General features: G+C 47.9%; 1 protein-coding gene across 10 annotated transcripts in view; it reads left to right on the forward strand.

Annotated features, from left to right (window-relative positions):
- Nucleotides 1-21,981, forward strand: part of ABCA4 (ATP binding cassette subfamily A member 4) — a 156,746-nt gene that overhangs the window by 46,157 nt on the left and 88,608 nt on the right. For 9 of the 10 annotated variants that reach the window (XM_085023903.1, XM_085023904.1, XM_085023906.1 and 6 more), the window contains 5 exons: nt 11,074-11,163; nt 13,439-13,679; nt 14,689-14,828; nt 15,441-15,557; nt 16,204-16,401. In XM_085023903.1, the coding sequence (XP_084880029.1) occupies nt 11,074-11,163; nt 13,439-13,679; nt 14,689-14,828; nt 15,441-15,557; nt 16,204-16,401 (786 nt within the window). The remainder of the gene's footprint in view (nt 1-11,073; nt 11,164-13,438; nt 13,680-14,688; nt 14,829-15,440; nt 15,558-16,203; nt 16,402-21,981) is intronic. The other variant, XM_085023908.1, reaches the window with a different exon arrangement.

Consider the following 21,981-nt stretch of genomic DNA (forward strand, 5'->3'; position numbering starts at 1 on the left):
TTTCTGTGTGGGCGTCTGGGGAGGGAGGAGGAGAAAGGAGTGGGACCCGGAGCCAGCAGCCTGGAGGGAGATGCAGCAGAGCTGTGAGTGAAAACAAAACCAAGTCAGAAAATAGGTTTCTCGGTTTGGGGAAAATGATTAAGCCACAGCCAGTGGAGCTGATTTACAGCGTTAGTTTTTGTTCTTCCTACATCTATAAAACTGTGTGTCTATAGGAATCTTTGGCAGACTGATTTTGATAAAGAAGAAATACCAAGGAAATAGAAGATAGGAACGTGGGTGTACCTTAGGCCCCCGGGTCTGGACTGCCCTTGCCCTGCCTTGGCTTCTTTTAGGCTCCAGGCATGAATAAGCCAGGGCTTATTGTGGTAACAGCTCAGATACTGTTTGATGAATTTTAAAAGAAGAGACTGGGAGTGCTTGCTGTGACTCAGCGGTAAAGAACCCGACTAGTATCCATGAGGATGCGGATTTGATGCCTGGCCCTGTTTACTGGGTTAAGGATCTGGCGTTGCTGTGAGCCGTGGTGTAGGCTGGCAGCTGTAGCTCTGATTCCGTCCCTAGCCTGGGAACTTCCATATGCCATAGGTGTGGCCCTAAAAGAAAAGAAAAGACTGAAAAGTCAAAATTCAAGTCCCTGCAAAGGCTGCTCTTGGGTCCTGGGTTCTGGCCGCTACTCAGCAGGTGTAGATTCAGCATCAGCGTGTTAGGCATCGGGTTTCTCTAAGGTAAACTGGTTTAAGGAAGGGTCTTGGCCTCTGACATTTCTTATCTCTCCAGTAGTTCTTATTCTCTTTATGGATTAGGACTGCCTTGGAGAACCTGACAACAGCTCTAAACCTCGTCCCCAGAGAAACTGTAAGCTCAAACTCACAGGGATGGGGGCTCTTGGAGCCTCTGAAGTCAGATCCCAAGTTAAGAGCTTTTGCATTAAAATTTCTCTCCTCCGTACCACTAATATATGTCCTTTCCTAAAGCGGCTCAATATAGCCGCAGATTCTCCTTCACTCTCCTTACCAAGTAATCAGCTTCCCCCTGATCATGGGACCCATCGCCAGAGGACTGAGGGTGTGCAGCCCCTGGTAGTGTCCACAGAGATCTCCTGGTGGTCAGGGAGCAGGTCCTGGCTCTGCACTGGCCCCTTCCTTCCTGGAGGATCTCAGCCTCCCCATCCGTAAAGTTGAGATAATCAGACATACGCCACGTCTCCTGTGGGATCCAGGGGTGAAATTCATATTAGAGAAGAGATGGAAAAGCACTGAAACAAAAAGCATCTTTGCTCTTACAAGAGCAAGAATGGGAGTTCCCATTGTGGCTCAGCAGTAATGAACCTGACTAGTATCCGTAAGGATTCAGGTTTGATCCCTGGTCTTGCTTAGTGGGTTAAGGATCCATCCGGCATTGCCTCAAACTGTGGTGCGGGTCACAGGTATGGCTTGAATCCAGTGTTGCTATGGTTGTGGTGTAGGCCAGCAGCTGCGGCTCTGATTTGACCCCTAGCCTGGGAACTTCCATATGCTGCAGGTGCGGCTCCAAAAAGATTAAAAAAAAAAAAAAAAAAAAGTGCACAAATGCAACTGCTTTTTGGAGGGCCCTGCAGTGCCCTGCTCACCGCTCCACTCCCAGAAGTGTCCTCCTCAGGCACACAGGTGGGAAATTCTCCTTCCTCAGACCCTCACTCTAGGAAGAAGGCCATCTCCTGGAGCGATCTTTTGACTGCCCCTAGATTCCAAACTCGGTTTCATCAACCACACGTACTGGGACTAAAGTCACTGTGGAGAGAAAAAGGCGGAGTTTCTGTTAAGCCAGAGAGAGTCTCATAACTTGTCTGTTCACATCCTCAGAGCCCACCCTCTCATCAGATGCTCCCGGCGCCCCTAGTCCTGGGAGACGGCGTGTCTCTGGGGCCTCTCCCAGTGGGGACACTTTGGCATTTCCCCCTGCTCTGAGTGATTTAGTCTGAATTCTCCCCTCCTGACGCATTTCCTGGTACTCAGGGTGTCCCCCCTGGTTGCCCCTCACCACTGAAGCCAGCTTCCTCTCTTTTCATCTGATGCTTCACAACTGTCAGGCTGCAACAAACATGCTTCAAATCTACATTCTTCCGGTTGCCTAGCAACAACTTCCCTCCCGGATAAATCTGGATTTCCTGTAGAGGCCCACAATTCAACACCGTGGGCCCCTCACTGCCTGTCCTCTGTTTCATCTGCTTTTCACCTCTGCCTGGGCGCTTTCAAGGCCACAGCTTATCCCTCCTGCCAGAACCTTCCCCTGGCCCCCAGAGGCCACATCACCCCTGTAAAGACCCTTGGAACCTAAGCCTCCCTACTTACCCTTGTGTTAGGTAGAGCTTCACTTAGAGATCAATATAATTTCCAGATGGCCTTGTTTGAATCAGAGAAAGTAAAAAAATTCAACTCATAAGTATTCTTTTTGTGTGCTGGCATCTGTTTGATTAGCCTACTGGATCCCAAGCATCAGAAAAACTGTGCAAACAAGACTTTTTTGTACCTGTGACGCTTTATTCAGCCTTAAGAAAAGAGGACAGATGTATATCTTGTCCCAAAGGACAGGCATACATCTTGTCTCTTGAGAACCCAAACAGAGACCTCGTGTAGCCAGAATCTTCTTGGCTGCTGGCTAGGACCTTGTATCCATCTTGTAAGTACTAGATCAAGGCCCGGGAACCCCTCAGGCCAACCACAGCTGATGGGAGATGATAGAGATTTCCATAGCCCTGTTTATATACCTAGTCTTCCTTAAACAACGTCTAATCAGGCCTCGAACTTGAGTTGGCCCTGCTGAGGCCATTCGTGACATAGAAGGGTTACTTGTTTGGAAAATTAAGATAATTTGTTTGGCATAGGAAGCAGTGGTGTGTGTGTGTGTGTGTGTGTGTGTGAAGAGAGAGAATGTGTGATACTTGCCATTTTGGTCTGTGACCTTTTTTCCAGAAATGTGTTCACATTTCCGTTCAAATAAATTTACAGTCCCTTCCGATTCTTTTGGCAAGAACAACCCATGTGAATTTGAATAGATGTGGGGGGAGCCCTGGGAAAGTTATTTATAATTTAGGGCAACATCAGTCAGATAATTGGGGACCAGATACATATGAACTGTGTCCTGTGCAGGGCAGGCACTGTACTGGGATGTAGGTGGCACCTAAAAATGAAGGTGTGGGTCTAGACCCTCACTATTTGCCATCCCCACTGGAAAAAGCGACGAGAGGCATTGCAGCTGTGGCACTAGGCACACAGCTGGAACTGAGTAAATATGTGAATAATGAATATTGTTCCGTTGTTAACAAGATCAAAAAAGAAAGTGTTACCCAGACGCAAAAACGCATCTCAAGCTGTTGTTCCTCCTGTTCCCTCTCCCCCAAATTTCTGGTCTTGTTCTTATCTGGCTGGCTGGCCAGTCTCTCTTGCCGTCACTCCTTGCATTCTTCCCTCCGCCTGGAATTCCTGGCCCTCCCTTCTACACACAAACACTGTCCTCCTCCTCGTGATCATCACCGCGTCTTCTTGGAAACAGCAGTTCAGGTGCTACCCTCCCCATCCCCAGGTGCCCCCCACCGATGGCTCCCTTCCCGTAAGTCATCCTCATACCTTGTAAAGACATCTTCATGGAACCTAAAACCTTAGTAGACTCTTCTCTTTTCCACTAGGTTGCATTTATTTTCTCGTCAATAATACAACACCTATTTTTTGAGCATCTACTGTGTCCCAGACCCAAAAGATATAAAAAGCAAAATAAAGCCTATTTCTATGCTTAAGGAATTTGCAGTGTAATAGAAGGAAATAAAAAAAATAGCAAACCAATATAGAGTGACAAGTAAATGCACTGAGGATTGTAGGAGCAGCTGGGAGGGAGAGGATGGGGTGGGATGGAGCCAGTTGGCTGTTTTATCTATTAGGCCCTAAAGTGACAGTCATGATATCTCAGGGCCAGAGGATTTGCAGAGGCCTATGAAAATGTTTGAGAACTGAAAATAAAAAAATATGGCTCTAGGAGTTCCTGTTGTAGCTCAGTGGTAATGAACCTGATTAGTATCCATGAGGACTCGTGTTCAACCCCTGGCCTCCTCAGTGGGTTAAGGGTCCTGCGTTACCGTCAGCTGTGGTGTAGGTCACAGGCTGTGGCTGTGGTGGAGGCCGGCAGCTACAGCTCTGATTCAACCCCGAGCCTGGGAATTTCCATATGCCATGGGTGTGACCCTAAAAACACACACATAAAAATTACAGATCTGAAATATGCAGAAAGAGCTTCAGTATTACAATTGATAAACATTAAATGGAATGTTTAAGAAAGGTAGTATTATTCAACTTTATGGTTAAATTTAATATTCATGAATTTTAAATTAAAAAAAAAACAAACCTGGTTGTACTTCAAGTTTTCCCCCTTTACACACATTCTTAAGTATGTGCAATGATTGCTGAGAAATTGTACCAGATCATTAAATGAATTAGTCAAGGCCAAGTAACTTCGAAAGCAAAATTAAGAGCCTTAAAAAATGTGTGTGTATGTCAATAGATACATGCAGATGTAGAGACACAGTATGTGTCTTTTAATGTGTTGAATTTGCGGCAGAAGGGAGATTAAAAGCCAGAGTGTGCCTAGAGCCTGAGGAAATAACGGAGAGGGGATGAAAGGGGATGTCCACTTAGGCCAAACTCAGGCAGAGATCATCTCTTGCCCACAGTCAAGTGAGGAAAACAGACGACAGACTCACAAAGAAGAGAAAGTAGTTAAAGGTGAAAAAGCATTGGGAGGCGAAGACTGATGGATTGCTCTTTGGACGCAGCCGCTTATTTTCTGTGCCTCTGGGCTTCTGGTCCCTCTCAGATGCCTCCCATCACCTGGACCCTGCTTGTTGTTCTCCGCACAGCTTCTTTAGACTCCATTCCTTGCATCCAGCTTCCTCCCGGGAAAGACTTTCACCTGTCTCTTGGCTCCTCTCTGCAATCTAAGGGCTCGGACGGCCCCCACCCGCAGACCCAGGACCAGCTCATGCGCCTCCAGGCTGGGGATTTTGACGGTGGGTTGGAGATGGGGAAGAAGCCCTGATGGGGAGGGCAAGAGGCAGCACCACCAACTGAGGAAGGGTGTCCAGGAGCAGACCCTGGTTGAGGAAGATGATGTCATCCATGGAGGACAAGTTGGATTTGGGCAAAGGTCCACCAGAGAGCTGAGGGTTGGAAATGCAGATGTAGGCGTCATCTTCGAAGAGGCCACAGATGAAACGATAAAGGGCCTGCAGAGTGAGAGGGGTGAGGGCGCGGAGGTCCTCGGGAACCTGGGCCCTTGAGGGGAGGGCGGAGGCAGAGAGCTGGTGGGAGCAGCAGCGAGGAACAGAGGAACCCGGCACGAGGGGTGTCTTGGAGCGAAAGGACATGACCCAAAGTCAAGAGTGGAGAGGTCTGAAAAGACAAGAACGAAAGCGTCCATTAGACTTTAAAACAGGATTCTGAGTAGGATGATGAGGGTGGAAGACAGGGAACTGCTGGCAAGAAAACGAAGCCCAAAACGTGAACCATTCTTTCAATCTATGGCGGGCACACTGTCCTTCACACAGATGGTGGTGTCAGGAACGAGACTTGAAGGGTGGGGAAGACCTTACCAGGCGGAGAAGGGTGTGGGGAACCGTGTGCAGAGCCGGAAGGCCTGAGAAAGGGAGCAGCCCCCCTGGGAGGTGAAAGAAGTCTGGACGATGGAGGGGGAGCAGGAGGGAAGGCTCGAGAGGGGGCCACGCACCAGCTCACCAGAGGCCATGTGTGTCCAGCACAGATACGGACCCGCTCTCCTGGACGTGGGAGGGAGCAAAGGCGGATCTGAGCAGGAGAAGCGACAGAATGGGATTGGCCTGTTAGGTAACGCAGGCGATCGTGTGGAAGGTGCATTGGAAGGAAGGAGACCAGGGCCCAGCAGGAAGGCCATTCGGGTAAAATGTCTGAGGGAGAAGCGAGGAGAGCCTGAGCAGAGGCCGTCTAGGGAGGAAGGAAAACGCGAGGAGAGCGTATGGCCGAGGTATTCATGCATTCATTCATTCAGCAGCTCATTTATTTATTTTAATCTTTAAAATTAGAGTTTAGTTACAGTGGTCTCAGATTTTACTGTACGTCACAGTGACCCGGTTTTACATATATATATATACATTCTTTTTCTCATGTTATCTTCTATTATATTCTGTCACAAGTGATTGGATATAGTTCCCTGTGCTGTACAGCAGGACCTCATTGCTTATCCATCTCCAATGTAATGGTTTGCATCTTCTAACCCCAGACTCCAGTCTGTCACACTCCCTCCCCGTCCCCTTGGCACCCACAAGTCTGTTCTCTATGTCCATGAGTCTGTTTCTGTTTTGTAGATAGGTTCATTTGTGCCATATTTTAGATTCCATATATAGGTGATATAATATGGTATTTGTCTTCCTCTATCTGATTTACTTCACTTAGTATGAGAATCTCTAGTTCTATCTATGTTGCTGCAAATGGTATTATTTCATTCTTTTTTTATGGCTAGGTAGTGTTCCATTGTGAATGTGTAGCGCGTCTTCTTAATCCATTCTGTTGATGGACATTTAGGTTGTTTCCATGTCTTGGCTGTTATGAATGGTGCTGCAGTGAACATAAGGGTACATGTATCTTTTTGAATTATAGTTCTGTCTGGACATATGCCCAGGAGTGGGATTGTTGGATCATATGGTAGTCCTATATTTAGTTTTCTGAGGAACCTCCATACTGTTTTCCATAGTGGTTACACCAACTTACATTCCCACCAACATTTGTTATTTGTAGACTTGTTAACGATGGCCATTCTGACCCATGAGAGGTGGTACCTCCTTGTAGCCTTGATTTGTATTTCTCTAACAATTAGTGAAGTTGAGCATCTTCTCATTTGCCTATTGGCCATCCCTATGTCTTCTTTGGAGAAATATCTACTTAGGTCTTCTGCCCATTTTTCAACAGGGTTGTTTGTTTTTGTTGTTGTTGTTGAGTTGCATGAGTTTTTTGTATATTTTGGAGATTAGGTCCTTTCAGCTGCATTGTTTGCAAAGATTTTCTCCCATTCTGTGGGCTCTCTTTTCATTTTTGTTTTTTTCTGGTTTCTTTTGCCACATAAATGCTTTTGAGTTTAATTAGTTCCCATTGGTTTACTTTTGTTTTTATTGTCATTATTCCAGGAGGTGGATTAAACAAGATGTTGCTGTGATTTAGTCAAAGAGTATTCTGCCCATGTTTTTCTCTAGGAGTTTTTATAGCATCTTTGATCCGTTTTGAGTTTATTTTTTGTATGGTATTAGAAAATGTTCCAATTTCATTCTTTTAGATGTAGCTGTTCACGTTTCCCAGCACCGCTTATTGAAGAGACTGTCTTTTCTCCACTGTATGTTCTTGCCTCCTTTGTCATAATTAGTTGACTACAGGTGCTTGGGTTTAATTCTGGGCTTTCTACCCTGTTCCATTGATCTATATTTCTGTTTTTGTGCCAGTACCTTAATGTTTTGAGGACTGTAGCTTTGGAGTATCGTCTGAAGTCAGGGAACCTGATTCCTCCAGTTCTGTTTTTCTTTTTCAGTATTGCTTTCGCTATCATGTCTTTCATTTTTCCATACAAATTTTAAAATATTTTGTTCTAGTTCTGTGAACAATATCTTGTTAACTTGATAATGATTGCACTGAATCTGTAGATTGCCTTGGGTTGTATAGTCCTTTTGACACTATTGATTCTTATAATCCAAAAGCGTGGTATATCTTTCCATCTGTTTGTGTTGTCTTTGATTTCTTTCATCAGCATCTTCTAGTTTTCAGAGTACAGGCCTTTTGTCTCTTTAGGTAGGTTTATTCCTAGGTATTTTATTTTATTTTATTTTATTTTTTGACATGATGGTAAATGCAATTGTTTCTCTAACTTCTCTTTCTGATTTTTCATTGTTAGTATATAGAAATGCAGTAGGTTTCTGCTATTAATTTTGTATCCTGCAACTTTACCAAATTCATTGATGAGCTCTAACAGTTTTATAGTAGTGTCTTTAGGATTCTCTAGGTATATTATCATGTCATTTGCAGACAATGATAGTTTTACTTCTTCTTTTCCAATTTGGAGTCCTTCTATTTCTTTTTCTTCTCTGATTACCATGACTCTGACTTCCAAAACCATGTTGAATAACAGTGGTAAAAGTGGACATCCTTTTCTCAATCTTGATCTTAACAGAAATACTTTCAGTTTTTCACTATTGAGAATGATGCTAGCTGTGGGTTGGTTATATATGGTGTTTATTATGTTGAGATGGGTTCCCACTATGCCAACTTTCTGGAGCGTTTTGATCAGAAATGGGTGTTAAATTTTGTCAAAAGCTTCTTCTGCATCTATTGAAGTAATCGTATGGTTTTTATTCTTCAATTTGTTGATATGGTACATCACACTGATTGATTTGCAGAAATTGAAGAATCCTTGCATCCCTGGGATAAATCCCACTTGACCATGGTATATGATCCTTTTACTGTATAGTTAGATTTGGTTTGCTAATATTCTGTTGAGGATTTTTGCATCTATGTTCATCAGTGATGTTGGCCTGTGATTTTCTTTTTTTGTGGTGTCTTTCTCTGGTTTTGGTATCAGGGTGATGATGGCCTCATAGAATGAGCTTGGGAGTGTTCCTTCCTCTGCAGTTTTTTGGAAGAGTTTTGGAAGGATAGGTGTTAGCTCTTCTCTGAATGTTCGATAGAATTTGCCTGTGATGCCATCAGGTCCTGGGCTTTTGTTTTTTGGAAGTTTTTAATCATTTATTTTTGCATACCAAAAAAGCCTCTCCTTTTAAAAAAACTTTTTATTGTAGAAATAACTATAAAAGTGGAGAGAATAATATAATAATAATCTGTAATAATAATATAATGAAACCCCCGTGTACCCCATGTACCCATCACCCAGCTTCTACTATTATCAACATTTGGCTCTCCCTATTTTGTCTGTTTCTTATTTTCCCTGAAGCCTTTTAAAACAACACAGACAAGTTACGTTTCACCCTTACATACTTCCCTGTGTATCTCTAACAGATAAAAACTTACTTGTGTGGGTGGGGTTTTTGGTTGGTTTGTTTGTTTTTGGCCGCACTCACAGAATATGCAAATTCCTGGGCGGGGGACTGAAACCTGCCCCACAGCAATGACCCAAGCCACCACAGTGACAATACTGGATTTTTAACTGGGTAACAAGAGAACTCCAAAACCTGCTTGTTTTAACAAAACCACAATGTTATTATAACATCCAACAAAATTAGCGTTAACTCTTTAATATTACTTAATACCCGGCTATGTTCACTTTCCCTCTGATTGTTACAGCTGGTTTGTTTACAGCAGGTATGGATCAAAAGGTCCATAATGGCATTTTACTGAGGTATCTCTTAGATCCCCTCTCATCTGCGATAGATCTTACTGGGTAGAGTTAGGAGGGAGAATCGACAGGACTGAGCGTTAACTTGCCGTTGACACACGTTTACCTGTTGGCTTCCTACCTCTCTTCTTAGCCCCCCTCCTCCCAGGGGAAAACAGGAATTAAAGCGCTTTACCCAGCATACAGTGAAGCTATTTTCAAAAAGGAGATGGAAAAGTAGTCATGGCAAGACCAAAGCCTAGGCTCAGTGTCAAGGTTAAGGAGAGGAGACACTGCTCAGTGGCACAATTTCCACAGTGGCTTTGCTGCTCCTTCCACTGGAAAATTCGTTCTCTTTTGGAATTCTCATGCATAACAAACTCTTTCATTTTACAGTTAGAAAGTGACCCTGAAATGCCATTGCTCCGCAAGAGCACATACATTTTTTTTTCACTTCAGGGGCAGAGTGAATATGAGGGCCCCTGTACCTACCCTACCCAGAAGAGAGGGAGGCAGGATCACGGCTGGAAATAGGAGGCGGGGCTGCTCAAAGCCTAACTCCACTGCTTCTCTGCTCTGCCCCAGTGGATCGGGCCACCCACCATTTAGGGGAGCCATGCTGGCAAATAATAAAGCAAGGCCTGTGGCTTGTGGACCACACTTATGAATCGGAATTACATGTCGAGCTTGTGAAAATGCAGATCCTGGAGTTCCCTGGTGGCCTTCGGGTTAAGGATTCAGCATTATCACTGATGTGGCTCTGGTCACAACTGGGGTGTGAGTTCCATCCTGCCCGGGAACTTCTACAGGCTACAGGTGCCACCATAAAAACAAACAAAAATTCAGATCCCCTCCAGACCTACTCAGGATGCACGCTTGAGTTTGAAAATTGCCATCTTAAAAGTTAGAATTCAGTCCTAACAGCCAGAAAATTGGTGATTCAATTACTTCTGAAACTATAAAGAATGAAGTCATTCATTCATCACTTGAACTTGATTTCTGGAAAACAAGGCGATCATATGAAGCTCTGGGATGTGGTTCTTGCAAACTTGTGACCATCCACGTTTTCCACCATGATGGAAAAGGCACCCACAGCTCTGTGTTGCCACATGGCCTGGGGGTCACTAGAATACCAGCACCAGCTAGAGTCTGCAAAGAACTTCTATCTCCTTCAGGCTGCCGGCAGCATCTTTAAAAGGAGAGGTGCTGGAGTTGGGCACATCTTCCCTAAGAGAGTGTTACTGCACAGAGGAAGGGACACAACCTGCCTAGAGAGGCCATAAAGGGACAACAATGACAAGGAAGCCTGAGTGTCCACCAAGCCTGAGTGAACAGATGGGCATCTGCACGTGGCCTTCGTTTCCACCCCAGCAGCTGTGCTCTGTTTTCCTTCCTCCAGGAGTCTTGTTTGGTGTCTCTAAACCAGCAATCAGAATCACTTTGGTGTATTTAATGTCACCATGAAACTCCTTATGATTGACTAGCTCAGCGGGGTGCCTTGGAGTAAGACCCTTTGATATTCTCAATTAGACAAAAGAAGTTTGTTTCCGAATGTAATCCTGCAGAAGAGGGCCTCTGATCAAAAGGGAGGGAGGAAATGTTTCTCACGCACACATGAGCTCGGATGGCACCTAGGCGTGTATGTGGAACCACATACGTACGTATGTATATATTTAAATTTTTTTTCCCTATCGATTACAGCTTCCCAGACTCGTAGACGGCGGTTCTCAGGGTGTCGATCTGAGGTCCTGGGGAAGAATATTATCTGATATGTCACCAAGAATTCAAGAAGTAAGTGGTTGGATGAAAGAAACATAATTTCATTTTAGCTGTCCACCGTTTTATCACACTTATTATGTCAGATAATTTAATTGTACCTCAGACCTGTTCAAGGAGAAATACATTTGATCCTTCCATCTAGTAATCTCATAACATCTGTTCATATCCTAAATGAACCGTGTCCCTGGATAGGAGGAAGAAAGAAAGGAAGCATTCGTCTAATTTCACCCTGGAAAGAAAGGCCATCTCACGTGGTACAGCAGATTATCAGAGGACTGACAGTGGACTCTAAATCTGTCCAGTATTGATATGATCCAATATTCTATTATGTTCTGAAAATTCGCATAAACCTGTAGCATTAATAGTAATAGCCATACAGTTTTAGAGTGCCTGCAGGCACTAAGTGTCTTACATAGATGGATTCATTTCATCACAAAGAGAGTGGCCTTTTCGTGTTATTTTGTAAAAAATGTGCACACTTTAATCAGTGCCTCGTTGCACAAGCCTTGCCCACATAGAACACGATACTGCACTCAGTAGACGAGAAGTGCGAGGGTCATCATGACGAAGAGACAGATACTGTCACTGCCTCGTGAAACGCACATTCCAGCAGGGAAGAGATATGAAATAAACAATGACCTTGGCGTGTAATGAGTATTGTGAAAGAGAAGCAAAAGGGGAAGCCTGATTCTTCCCAAGCTTTTTTCCCTCCAGTGTTCTCAGCTGACCTGAACTTTGCCAGCCTAGAACATTGCACGGTTGGAATCTGTCCTCATCAAACTGAGCTCGGCTCGGCCGGGCAGCGCAGGGCAAATTAGAGAAGGGCCCGTTGTACTGATGGCCCCCTGCTGCAGTGGGAGTCTCTGTTTGACATTCTTTTCTTCGTAAGCATTTAAAAAATTCATATCCATGTAATGAAGTTGATGGAGAATTTTTTTTAACTCCCCAAAGCGTATCACACTCTTAACTCCATGTGGGAGTTCCAGAAGTTTCCTTGCCTGTCTCGAGAGCGAGGCTGGCATCCATGAATGGGGTGGGAACAGATGGCCCAGTTTATATTACTGACACTAGACCGTTTGACCCTGGAACAGCCCCTTCCTCTCTGACCACTTTGATTAAATGAGCAACATAAAGACAGTAATAACCCCTTCCGAGACTGTCCTAAGACTGACTGTGGCTGAAGCAATTTGAGGTTTCATCTCTAATATGGAAACCTAGACTGTGACTACAGGCCTGACTCACTACACGGATTCTTCTCCGTGGTACTCAGCAGTTTCAGAGGGCAGGTGTTGGCATGTGGACGGAGAGGAGATGCCAGGTACACATCGCATAGTGCCGCAGGGGGACTGCTTTCAGTCTCACTTGACTGAAGCCTAATGGTTTTCTAAATTCCCAGGAGCCTTTGAAAATAAGTAACCAAGTGTATTTTGGGAATAAAAGCAGCATGCTTTTTATTTTGTATTTTCCTTTAAAGTAGAATAAATGGCATCACGCGAACGAGGCCCTGGCAACTCTGGCATCCCTCGGCTCCATTCTCAGCGTGATCCGTCTGCCTCTGAGACTGAGGCCAGGGGGCACCACGAGGGTCCTTATGGAGAGAAGACCACCGGCTTCTTCTTAGCATGGTGCAGAATTTAAACAGAGTTTTTCCAAGAATGGAGGCTTTATCTGTTCGATATTTGCTTGGATCTTAAAACACATACATCCATATACGGAGTAAAAGAAACCACACACCACACATTTCGGGGAAATGGAAAAATTCACATTTGGTAAAACCAAACTAATAAGAAGATAATTTTCCAAATTTAAGAAGCTAAATTCTAAACCACTTGGCCAAAGAAATTTGCTCTGACTTTGCCTTTCTAGGGCAGAGCTACTCCCCCATTTTATTCCCCAGTTTTCCTCGGTGGCCCTGTCTTGGGGTGGGGGCCGGAGGGAAGGTATCAGAACCTAAGAACTGACTTACAGAGAAGTAATCTTTATATTTTCCCAAGGACACATTCCCAAGGAATTCATTACTGAATGGATTGAAAAAGAGAAGTAATGCCGAAATGCTTTGGAGGGTAACTCTTATTTTCTTTAAGGCTCATCCTAGTTTCCTCCTAGGCTGTGTGGATGGCAGTAGGTTTTATTTCACAGCTGGGTGAAGGATTGCTGAGAATACATGTTGTCTTTGCAATGCGGAAATCAAGCACAGATGCAGAGGTCTCCCCAGACGTTGGATCTTCGGCTTCACAGTGGGTCGTGACTCTGCCTTGGAATAACCCAAAGCTTTGCATTGCCCTAGTTTATCCACCGGCCGAGCGTTCAAGACTTGCTGTGGGTGACCAGGCCGCTCGTGCAGGCTGGCGGTCCAGAGACCTTTACCCAGCTGATGGACAGCCTGTCTGGCCTGCTGTGTGGCTACCCAGAGGGAGGAGGCTCTCGGGTGTTCTCCTTCAACTGGTACGAAGACAACAACTATAAGGCCTTCCTGGGGATTGACTCCACAAGGAAAGACCCAGTCTATTCTTACGACAAAAGAACAAGTAAGTTTCCTAAGTCCTGCGTCTAAATTGGCTTCCGATGTTGGTGAAGCTGATGGGTTAACACTTCCCGGTGGAATTAATCCTGGGGTTGACTTGGGTCTTGATGAGGGGCCTGGGGCACAGAGCCTTCTCCCTCCAGAAGGTCCCTTTCCCTATGGAAGAAGGGGACAGGGCTCACAAAGAATTCTGGAAGTGAGCCACGGAAAAAACCGAGACCCACTTGGAAAGGGAACAAAGGGGACATTTCCCACTGCTCTGATTGAACCAGGGTCAAGTTCCAGGAGAAGAGGAAGGTAAATGAGGAGGCCAAGAGAACTGGGGTCAGAAGGGCCCTGCCAAGTCAGCACGGCTGAGGGAGCTTGCGACACACACAGCGCACTGAAAATCTGTGTGCGTGGTACCGAGTTACGTTCCAAATGGCAAGTTTCTGGCAAGTCAGCTTTCCCACCTTTCACTACTATGTTTGGCTCCTGTTGGGTCAAGGAGCGTGGGGGGTGGACAAAATGCAACTGGGGACCTTCTAGTTAAAAATTGAAAAAAAAAAAAAAAAAAAGGGCAGCAAGGCACCCACCAAAAGCAGTTGGCCCCTAAGATAGCCACACACAACAAAGAAGTTAAGCAGCTAATTGAAAGGAAATTATTGAAACTAAAGCCGAGATTCCAAGGGGGGGGCTTGTTTGGCCTCTCGGTCCCTTTCATCTGAGAATGGCCTCTGCTCCTTTCAGTGACGGCAGGCAGGCTTCTCAACCTTCTTCCAGAGCAGAAAAACCGCAGGGCCAGCCCCATCCTTTGTTTCTCTGCTGAGGCCTTTATTGAGATGCACTGTGGCATTTCGTTACTTACTAATGATGAGCTCGTTATTGGCAGGGTGCAGCCTATTAATTTAGGGTATTTGTCAACCCCCGCAGCACGCAGCTGAACGAGACATGGGATTGGAACACACTACTGACTCTGCTTAGCTCGGAGAAACGGGGACTTTCTATAAAATCTGTCCCCTCTCTCTTGACAGCGACCTTTTGTAATGCGTTGATCCAGCGCCTGGAGTCAAACCCTCTCACCAAAATAGCCTGGAGGGCAGCAAAGCCTTTGCTGATGGGAAAAATCCTCTTTACGCCAGATTCCCCCGCAACGCGCAGGATCCTAAAGAACGTAAGGTCCCAGCTGGGCTGCTCCCTTCCGGCGCTGGCTGCCGGGTGGAAGGAGAGGGCGCGTGTGTGCGTGTGTTTCCGTGCCCTCCTGGTGCTGAGCCTCGTGTTTGGGTGCGGCTCAGTGGACTCTTGTTCCTCCCCCATCCGCAGCCATCACTGGAATGCTCTGCCCCAGTGCCCCGCCGCCCTCCCGTCTCCGCACAGCCCACAGCGAGGTTTTCTCTCCGCTGCCTGAGCTGTACCCCCAAGGGAAGGGTCACAGTTCTCTGAGTCCCGGCTGCCCGGAACAGACAGAGGCGGGGAGGAAGGGAGGAGAACATTTGCTTACGGGGAGTCCAAATCCAGCTTGAATGAGGTGCTGAGACCACAGCATCGTCCATAGCAGGAGTACCTCTGAGAGGCTAAGACGTGAGATTCTGTCAGTGTGGGAGGCTGGGAAATAGCTGCTTGTGCTGGGAACTAGCAGTCGACTGAGCAAATAAAGACACGTGCTTGAAAAGCCTTTCCTAAACGTGGAGCGTTTGTGGCAGGAGCAGGAAAGCCAACACCTAAGATCCTCTCTCATTGTGTTCCTCTCTGGTCATTGGCTGTCTCCGTCTCTGTCTGGTTTTAGGCCAATTCGACCTTTGAAGAGCTGGAGCGGGTCAGGACATTGGTCAGAGCCTGGGAAGAAGTAGGGCCCCAGATCTGGTACTTCTTTGACAAAAGCACGCCGATGGCCATGATCAGAGTATGCCTGGCACTGTGGGGGCAGGGGGAGGGAGGGAGGGGGCAGAAGGGACCGGAACATTCTGTGGGTTTCCTTTCCCTAGTAGAGGGTTAATGGCCCCTGGAGTTAGATCAAAACATAGCAGGCACCAGTTCAGGAAGCAGCCCTCAAGTGGAGTCACTGCTCTGGGGTGGGGCGTATGTTTCTGAAATTCTGGGGAAATGTAAAAACCGCCTGAAGACCAGTGACCTTTGAGGTTTCTTACTGTTCGGAAGTCCCCCAAGGGCCTCGGATTCAAAGGGGCTTCTTCCCAAGAAAGCCATCTTGGGAAGATGGTTGAGTGTGTCCCCCCGGTCTCATTTTCCTTTGCAAAACCAGATGAGTGTCCTACATGGCGGGACAATTAAAAGGGAACCCAAAAGATCCTTAAGAGAAAGAAAGCATCCTATAATAGCGTCTCCTGTCTCTCTCCCTGACGCCCACGTAAACATCTTCCCTCTGTTAAAGGGAACTGCATGCTGGGGAGAAATGGGATAGGCCTCATGATGATGGAAGCAAACCCACTAGACAGAGTCTGTCCTGTTCATTAAAGATTGGAAATGGCCTAAAAATTGACTAAAGATCCCGTGGCATTCTAAATGCTGTGAACTGTATTCTTCTTTCCAAGGACTCCCTGGAGAACCCGACGGTAAAAGCCGCTTTCAACAGGCAATTTGGCGAGGGCGGTGTTACTGCTGAAGCCATTCTGAGCTTCCTCTACAGGGGCCCTCGAGAGGGCCGGGCCGACGACGTGGCCAGCTTCGACTGGAGGGATGTATTTAACGTCACCGATCGCACCCTGCGCCTGGCTAATCAGTACCTGGAGGTAAGGGCCGCAGGTACCTGGAGGGCCACGCTGCCCCCCGCCCCAGGCCAGCCCTGTAGGTGGAGCCAGAGACCCCTTAGCAAGTCAGGTGGTCTTGGGCTTCAGCTCTCATTTCCCCACTGAAGAGAGAAGAATCCCAACAGCCCCCAGACAGAGCGGGGTCCTATTCACACAAACAGCTTGTCCACAATGGAAAGAGGTCCCTCGTCCCCTCTCCTGCCTCCTCCCTGGCTGCTCCTCCTCCCTGTAGCCCACAAAGTGTCCATGCTGTCCTCAGGTGTCTCCTGCCTGCCGTCACCTGCAGTGTCCACCAGAGCTCAAGTTCCGGGGTCCCCCTGCCTGCTGGACGCTCCACCCCAGGGTCTGCAGGCTCATCAGACTCAGCGGGTCCCAAACCAAATCTGTGTTCTCCCTCCCCATAAAACCTATCCTGGTCCTCTGTGTTCTTCCAGATTCTCAAGCTAGGGGTTTCAGGGTCACCCTTGAGTCGCCTTCCACACAGCAGCTCTCACTTAGTATGGAAGTTTGTGCCAAGCGCTCTGCTAGGTGCCTCTACATACCCCAGTCCCTTTGATCATCCAGCAGCTCCGTCAAGTGTGCACTGTCGTTCCCACTTGACGGATGCGGAAGCTGAGCCTTAAAGAGCCTAAATAAGATCCTGACTCCCAGCCGTTAGTGGCGCAGACAGGATGCAGAGCCGGTGTGCCTGAGCTCAGAGCCTGCCGTCCTGGCTCCTCCACTGCCCCTGTCGCATCTACTCACTGAGCTTTGTCTCCTCATCTTTTAAGTATTTCTCAACTCCTCCTCTTGCCTTCCAGGCTCTCTGAACCCCAGAGGCCTTGTTAGCTCCCCACCAGCCTGTTCTAACCGCCCCTCCCTGGACGCCAGGTCCAGTCCGCACTGCTTATGCCAACACCAGAGTTACACTGCCGACGTCACTCTCACGCTTACAGCCTTAACGACGCCTCCTCGGGGTCCACAAGGCCCTTCCAGTCCTGCTCCAGCCCCTTCCCAGCCTCTGCCCTGCACACAGCTCCGGCTCTGTTCCATTGGCCTTTCCACCACCCTCAGGCCCACCCTGGCTTCTCATGGTTTCATCCTTTGCAAACGGCTGCTTCTTTGCCTATTTATTATAGCCTTTCTGCTTAAACAACCAAAAAAGAATTTATTGGTTGACATAACCTGGAAGTTCAAGGGACCAAGGATACCGTGTCCCTCCAACTAACCTTTCCGCTTGCAGTGGCCTGGCCTTGAACTTGGCCAGGCCCTCTCCGTGTCGTAGTGTGTCAGCTGCTCACAGCCTTCAGTGATCCTGTTGACACCAAAACACCACAGAAAGAGGGCATGGCTTTCCCGTAGCACAAAAACAATATTCCTAGCGGTCTCCCACTGGCCTGGCCTCCACCTGCCCCCAGTCCCTCGGGGACTGTGCACCACCACCCGGTAAGGAAAGCGGATTCGCTTCATCTGAATCTCGTGGGCTGAGCAGGATTATTGCCAAGGGAGGAGGCTTTTCCCCAAAAAAAGACACGCACGGCGGAGACGTCTGAAAGGCCGTCTCCTTCCCCATCTGTTCGGTGTCTTTTCATTTATTCTTTGAGACTCAGCTCTCAAATGTCACTTCTGGAGTTCCCACTGTGGTTCGGAAGTAACAAACCCAACTAGTATTCATGCGGACGGGAGTGTGATCCCTGGCCCCCATCATCAGGTTAAGGATCCGGTGTTGCCATGAGCCGTGTTGTAGGTCACAGACACGGTTGGGATCTCGTGTGGCTATGGCTGTGGCTGTGGTGTCGTCCGACAGCTACAGTTCTGATTCAACCCCTAGCCTGGGAACTTGCATATGCTGCAGGTGCGGTCCTAAAGAGACAAAAAAACAAAACCAAAACCAAATGCCACTTCTGCTTCAACGTGGGTTTAGTCATTCACTCCTCTGTGCTTCCCCAGCCCTCTCGTCACATCTCCTTGGACTCCGTTGCAGTTAGAGTCAAGTTAGCTGTTCCGTGTCCATCTCTGGCTGACCAGCAGGCTGCAGCTCGGAGTCAGGGAGCTCATCCTAGGGATCCTCAAATTCTCAACCTCAGACTCCCAGGGACCATCTTCGTCTGCGGGCTTATCACACCTGCCGGTGGGCGTCACATCATATAAGTGCATCAGCAGGTGGAAGGTGCTGTGGCCAATAGGGGCAGGGAGGAAGCCAGTGGCCCCCAGGAGCAGGCCCCCACCCCGCCTCCTTGGCCCTGAGGATAACTAACTACTGAGAAGAAGCCTGGCTCCGTCAATCACGCAGTGCTCTGGAAGACTCCCTGCTGTCCTTCGTGCTGCCAGAACTTCCCCGTGCGTGAAGCTCCCTCTGCAGAGCCGTGGAGGGGCCAGCCCGCTCCCTGGGGCCCCTCGGAAGGGGCTGGGTGTGGCAGCAGCACTACCAAAGTTCAGGTCCTTACAAAGTGGTTCCAAACTCTCTGAAGGCAAGAATGATGAGTGCTTTTTACAAAACAGATTCCTGCATACAAACCCAGATCTGCTGACCTCACGTCAGCCACCAACCCTCCCCTGGGGCGTTGCAATCTCTGAGCACCGCCGAACGCCCTCAGCAAAGGCCACAGTGGCCACGCCCGCCCCAGGGCTTCCGAAGAGGGGTTCTGATGGCGCAGAAGCCCAGCAGGAGAGCAAGCTGAGGTCTCAGGTCCTCCTGCCCTTGGGTGGAGGGAGGAGGAAAGTGAGCGGGAGAGAAGTGAAACGAGGAGGGGCGGGAGGCACGGGCAGTGAGGAAGAATCCCATCTTTGCAACCAGTCCTGGGACTTTCTGCTTTTGTTCTTGTGTTCTGGGGGCTCTGGGGGAGCCTCAGAGTCCCCCCAGCTCCCAGCCTGAGAACTCCTCAGAGCAGGCAGGGCACGGACCCCTCTCCACCCCGGCTCTGAGGGCTTCTCCAGGACAGGGCGGCAAGCGGGTTCCTTACTGGCTAAGGCTCGACGGAGCGCCTCCTTTCAGCAACGTGACTTTCACTCAAGAGCTTTGAGAACTTCCTCCTGGGCGGCCTCAGTGCTCACTTCTCTGCCTGTTCCCAAAAAGAAAAAAATCATTTTTTAGGAAGATTCATCAGAAGCGCGCTGAGTGTAAGTTTTGTTGATCCGGGTCAGCGTGGTGCTCAGATGTGATGCTGAACCACAGAAGCTCCAGGGACAGAGAGCAAACCTCTAAGCCCTTTGTCCTCAGAGGCAAGGAGAGTGTTTCCATAGGTTTTGTCTTCGTCTCTCGAAAGGCTAAATCCTCTTTTTTTCTGCTTGGGGCGAGGCGCTAGGTCCTGGACCTTCCACTGAGGAGCCGGGGGAGGGCCCCCTTCCTGCTGGTGACTGTGCCACGCGAGGCCACTGCTGGAGGAAACTCCTCGCCCGGCCAGAGAGGATCAATGGGCCTGCATCTCCGTGGATGAGCAGCATCATGCTGGAGAAGCCACTTGGTCTGCTAAGGCTCAGTTTGCTCATCTGTCAAATCCAGATACGAGCACAGCAGACCTCGGAGAGTTGTTGTTGAGGATAAAGTGAGAGAGGGGTGCAGGGCGCTCAGCGGGTTTGCGCTGTTGGTTGGTCAGGCGTGTGTGTGTGTGTGTGTGTGAGTGAGTGTGTGGCCTCTGCCCCGGATCCCTCATCTCTTAGGTGGGCTGTGAGGATGAAGGGTGAGGGGGCTGGGCACACAGCAGAGCCCTAGGTTGCCTGGCAGCCCTCTCTATGAACCACGAGGACATCCGGTCAGAACCACACACCGCGTGAAGAGTGTACATTTTCGTAGACTCACTTGTGAGAGCGCTACTGCTCATGGTATCCTTGAGAACGGGCTCGGAATCAGGATCTTCAGCCCCTCCCTGGAAGGCCAGGCTTGGGCCCTCCCAGCCCTTGTGTGGACGATGATGCGGTGGCTCCAGATCTCCTTGTGTCCTGAGAGCACCTCCTTAACAAGGGGCTTCGAGGCGCTCATTCATCCCATAACCATGCTCTGTCCTCCCCTGGTCCCTGCCCTCCAGCAGACATCAGGCATCCATGAATGAAAGGCAGACCTTCTGGTCAGAGGTCAGCTAGGGAAAGGGGTCATGGTGACATCTGGGGAGTCTCAGGTCTCTAACACGGGGGAGTATTCATTTCTACAGGCCTTCTGATCACCCTCTTCTCCAAATCCAAGGAGACTGAGGCCAAGCGAGTCTTCATGTAGTTAAATACCTTTAACTGGTATGTGTGTACTCTTAACATTTGTAATTTATGTGTCTTATTCACGTATATTTTTCTTCTGGGGAAAAGCACAATTGGAAAAATGAATCAGTTTTTCCTTTGATTTACCACTTAGCTAAAACAAATATACACACCCCTCCCCTTTGATTTCTTTGTTTAGCGAAGGGTTAGGCCTGGCACAGATGGAATATTATTTAGAGTTCACAGTGTATTTGAATTTCAGGCCTTGAATTTCACATCAGGAAGCTAAATTCAGCCAAATTTTAATAAGAAAACACCTCCAATGAAGGCATAAAATTGTACTTCAGCCAGGTACAGCCACCTTGCCCTACGTCTTGCAAAAACAGATATTCATTGTCTGCTTTTACGTGCATGTCAACATAGTTGATATATGCCCATAACTCGATATATTATCTACATGGTGATTATCTGGTTGATGAATTAATTATCAGTAGGGGGGGTTTTGGACTACTTTTCCTCTGTACTCGGCATGCTCCTGGCCACATGCCACTTCCACCCAACCAGAATGTGCTCAGGGAGCATATGTTTCAGTTTAGCCTACCTAAAAACAGGATCAGGAAGAGAGGGCTACTGATCTTGTAATACTTTAGAGTCAGGTGTGTAGATATTGCGTAATATCTGTCCTCTAGTTTTCTTCTCTTATTCATCGACTCCAACTGCGTTGAGGGGCAGGGCAAAGTCGGGGGGGACGTCAGAGGGTACACAATCTGCACCACGAGAGCAATGTCATTTCAAGAGCCACGAACTGAATCAGAAGCAACTCCTGGGCAATTACCTTATTTTATGCCTCATCAGTCTCTCAGAGACCGAACCAGGCCAAGGAAGGAGAGTGTGGGTGGGAGTGGGGGGCTCGAGTCATGGGTGGAAGGCACTTGTCTTGGTGCCTCCTGGGAGGCAGCCATTGTGTTGAGCACTCTTTTTTTTTTTAATGTTTTTGCTTTTCTAGGGCCACGTCTGCAGCATATGGAGGTTCCCAAGCTAGGGGTCCAAATCAGAGCTGCAGCTGCCGGCCTACACCACAGCCACAGCAACAAGGGATCCGAGTTGTGTCTGCAACCTACACCACAGCTCATGGCAATGCCGGATCCTTAACCCACTGAGCAAGGCCAGGGATGGAGCCTGCGTCCTCATGGATCCTAGTCAGATTCATTTCCTCTGAGCCCCAGAAGGAACTCTGATTTGAATTTGGATTTGTGCAGCTTGTTTCTCCTCCATCAGATTGAATTCTAATAGTTCCTTGAGCTGTGACAACTAAGGCCTTATTTAATGACAAGCTTAGCTCTTCCAACAGCATATAAGCTTCCAGGGTTAGGGATTGGTCATATCTATCCCAAG

Source organism: Sus scrofa, chromosome 4 (genome assembly GCF_054392235.1).
Source record: "Sus scrofa isolate SSC_HxYL_T2T_F1_AM1 chromosome 4, Sscrofa_HxYL_maternal_Yorkshire_Landrace_v2.0, whole genome shotgun sequence".
Taxonomy (NCBI): Eukaryota; Metazoa; Chordata; class Mammalia; order Artiodactyla; family Suidae; genus Sus; species Sus scrofa.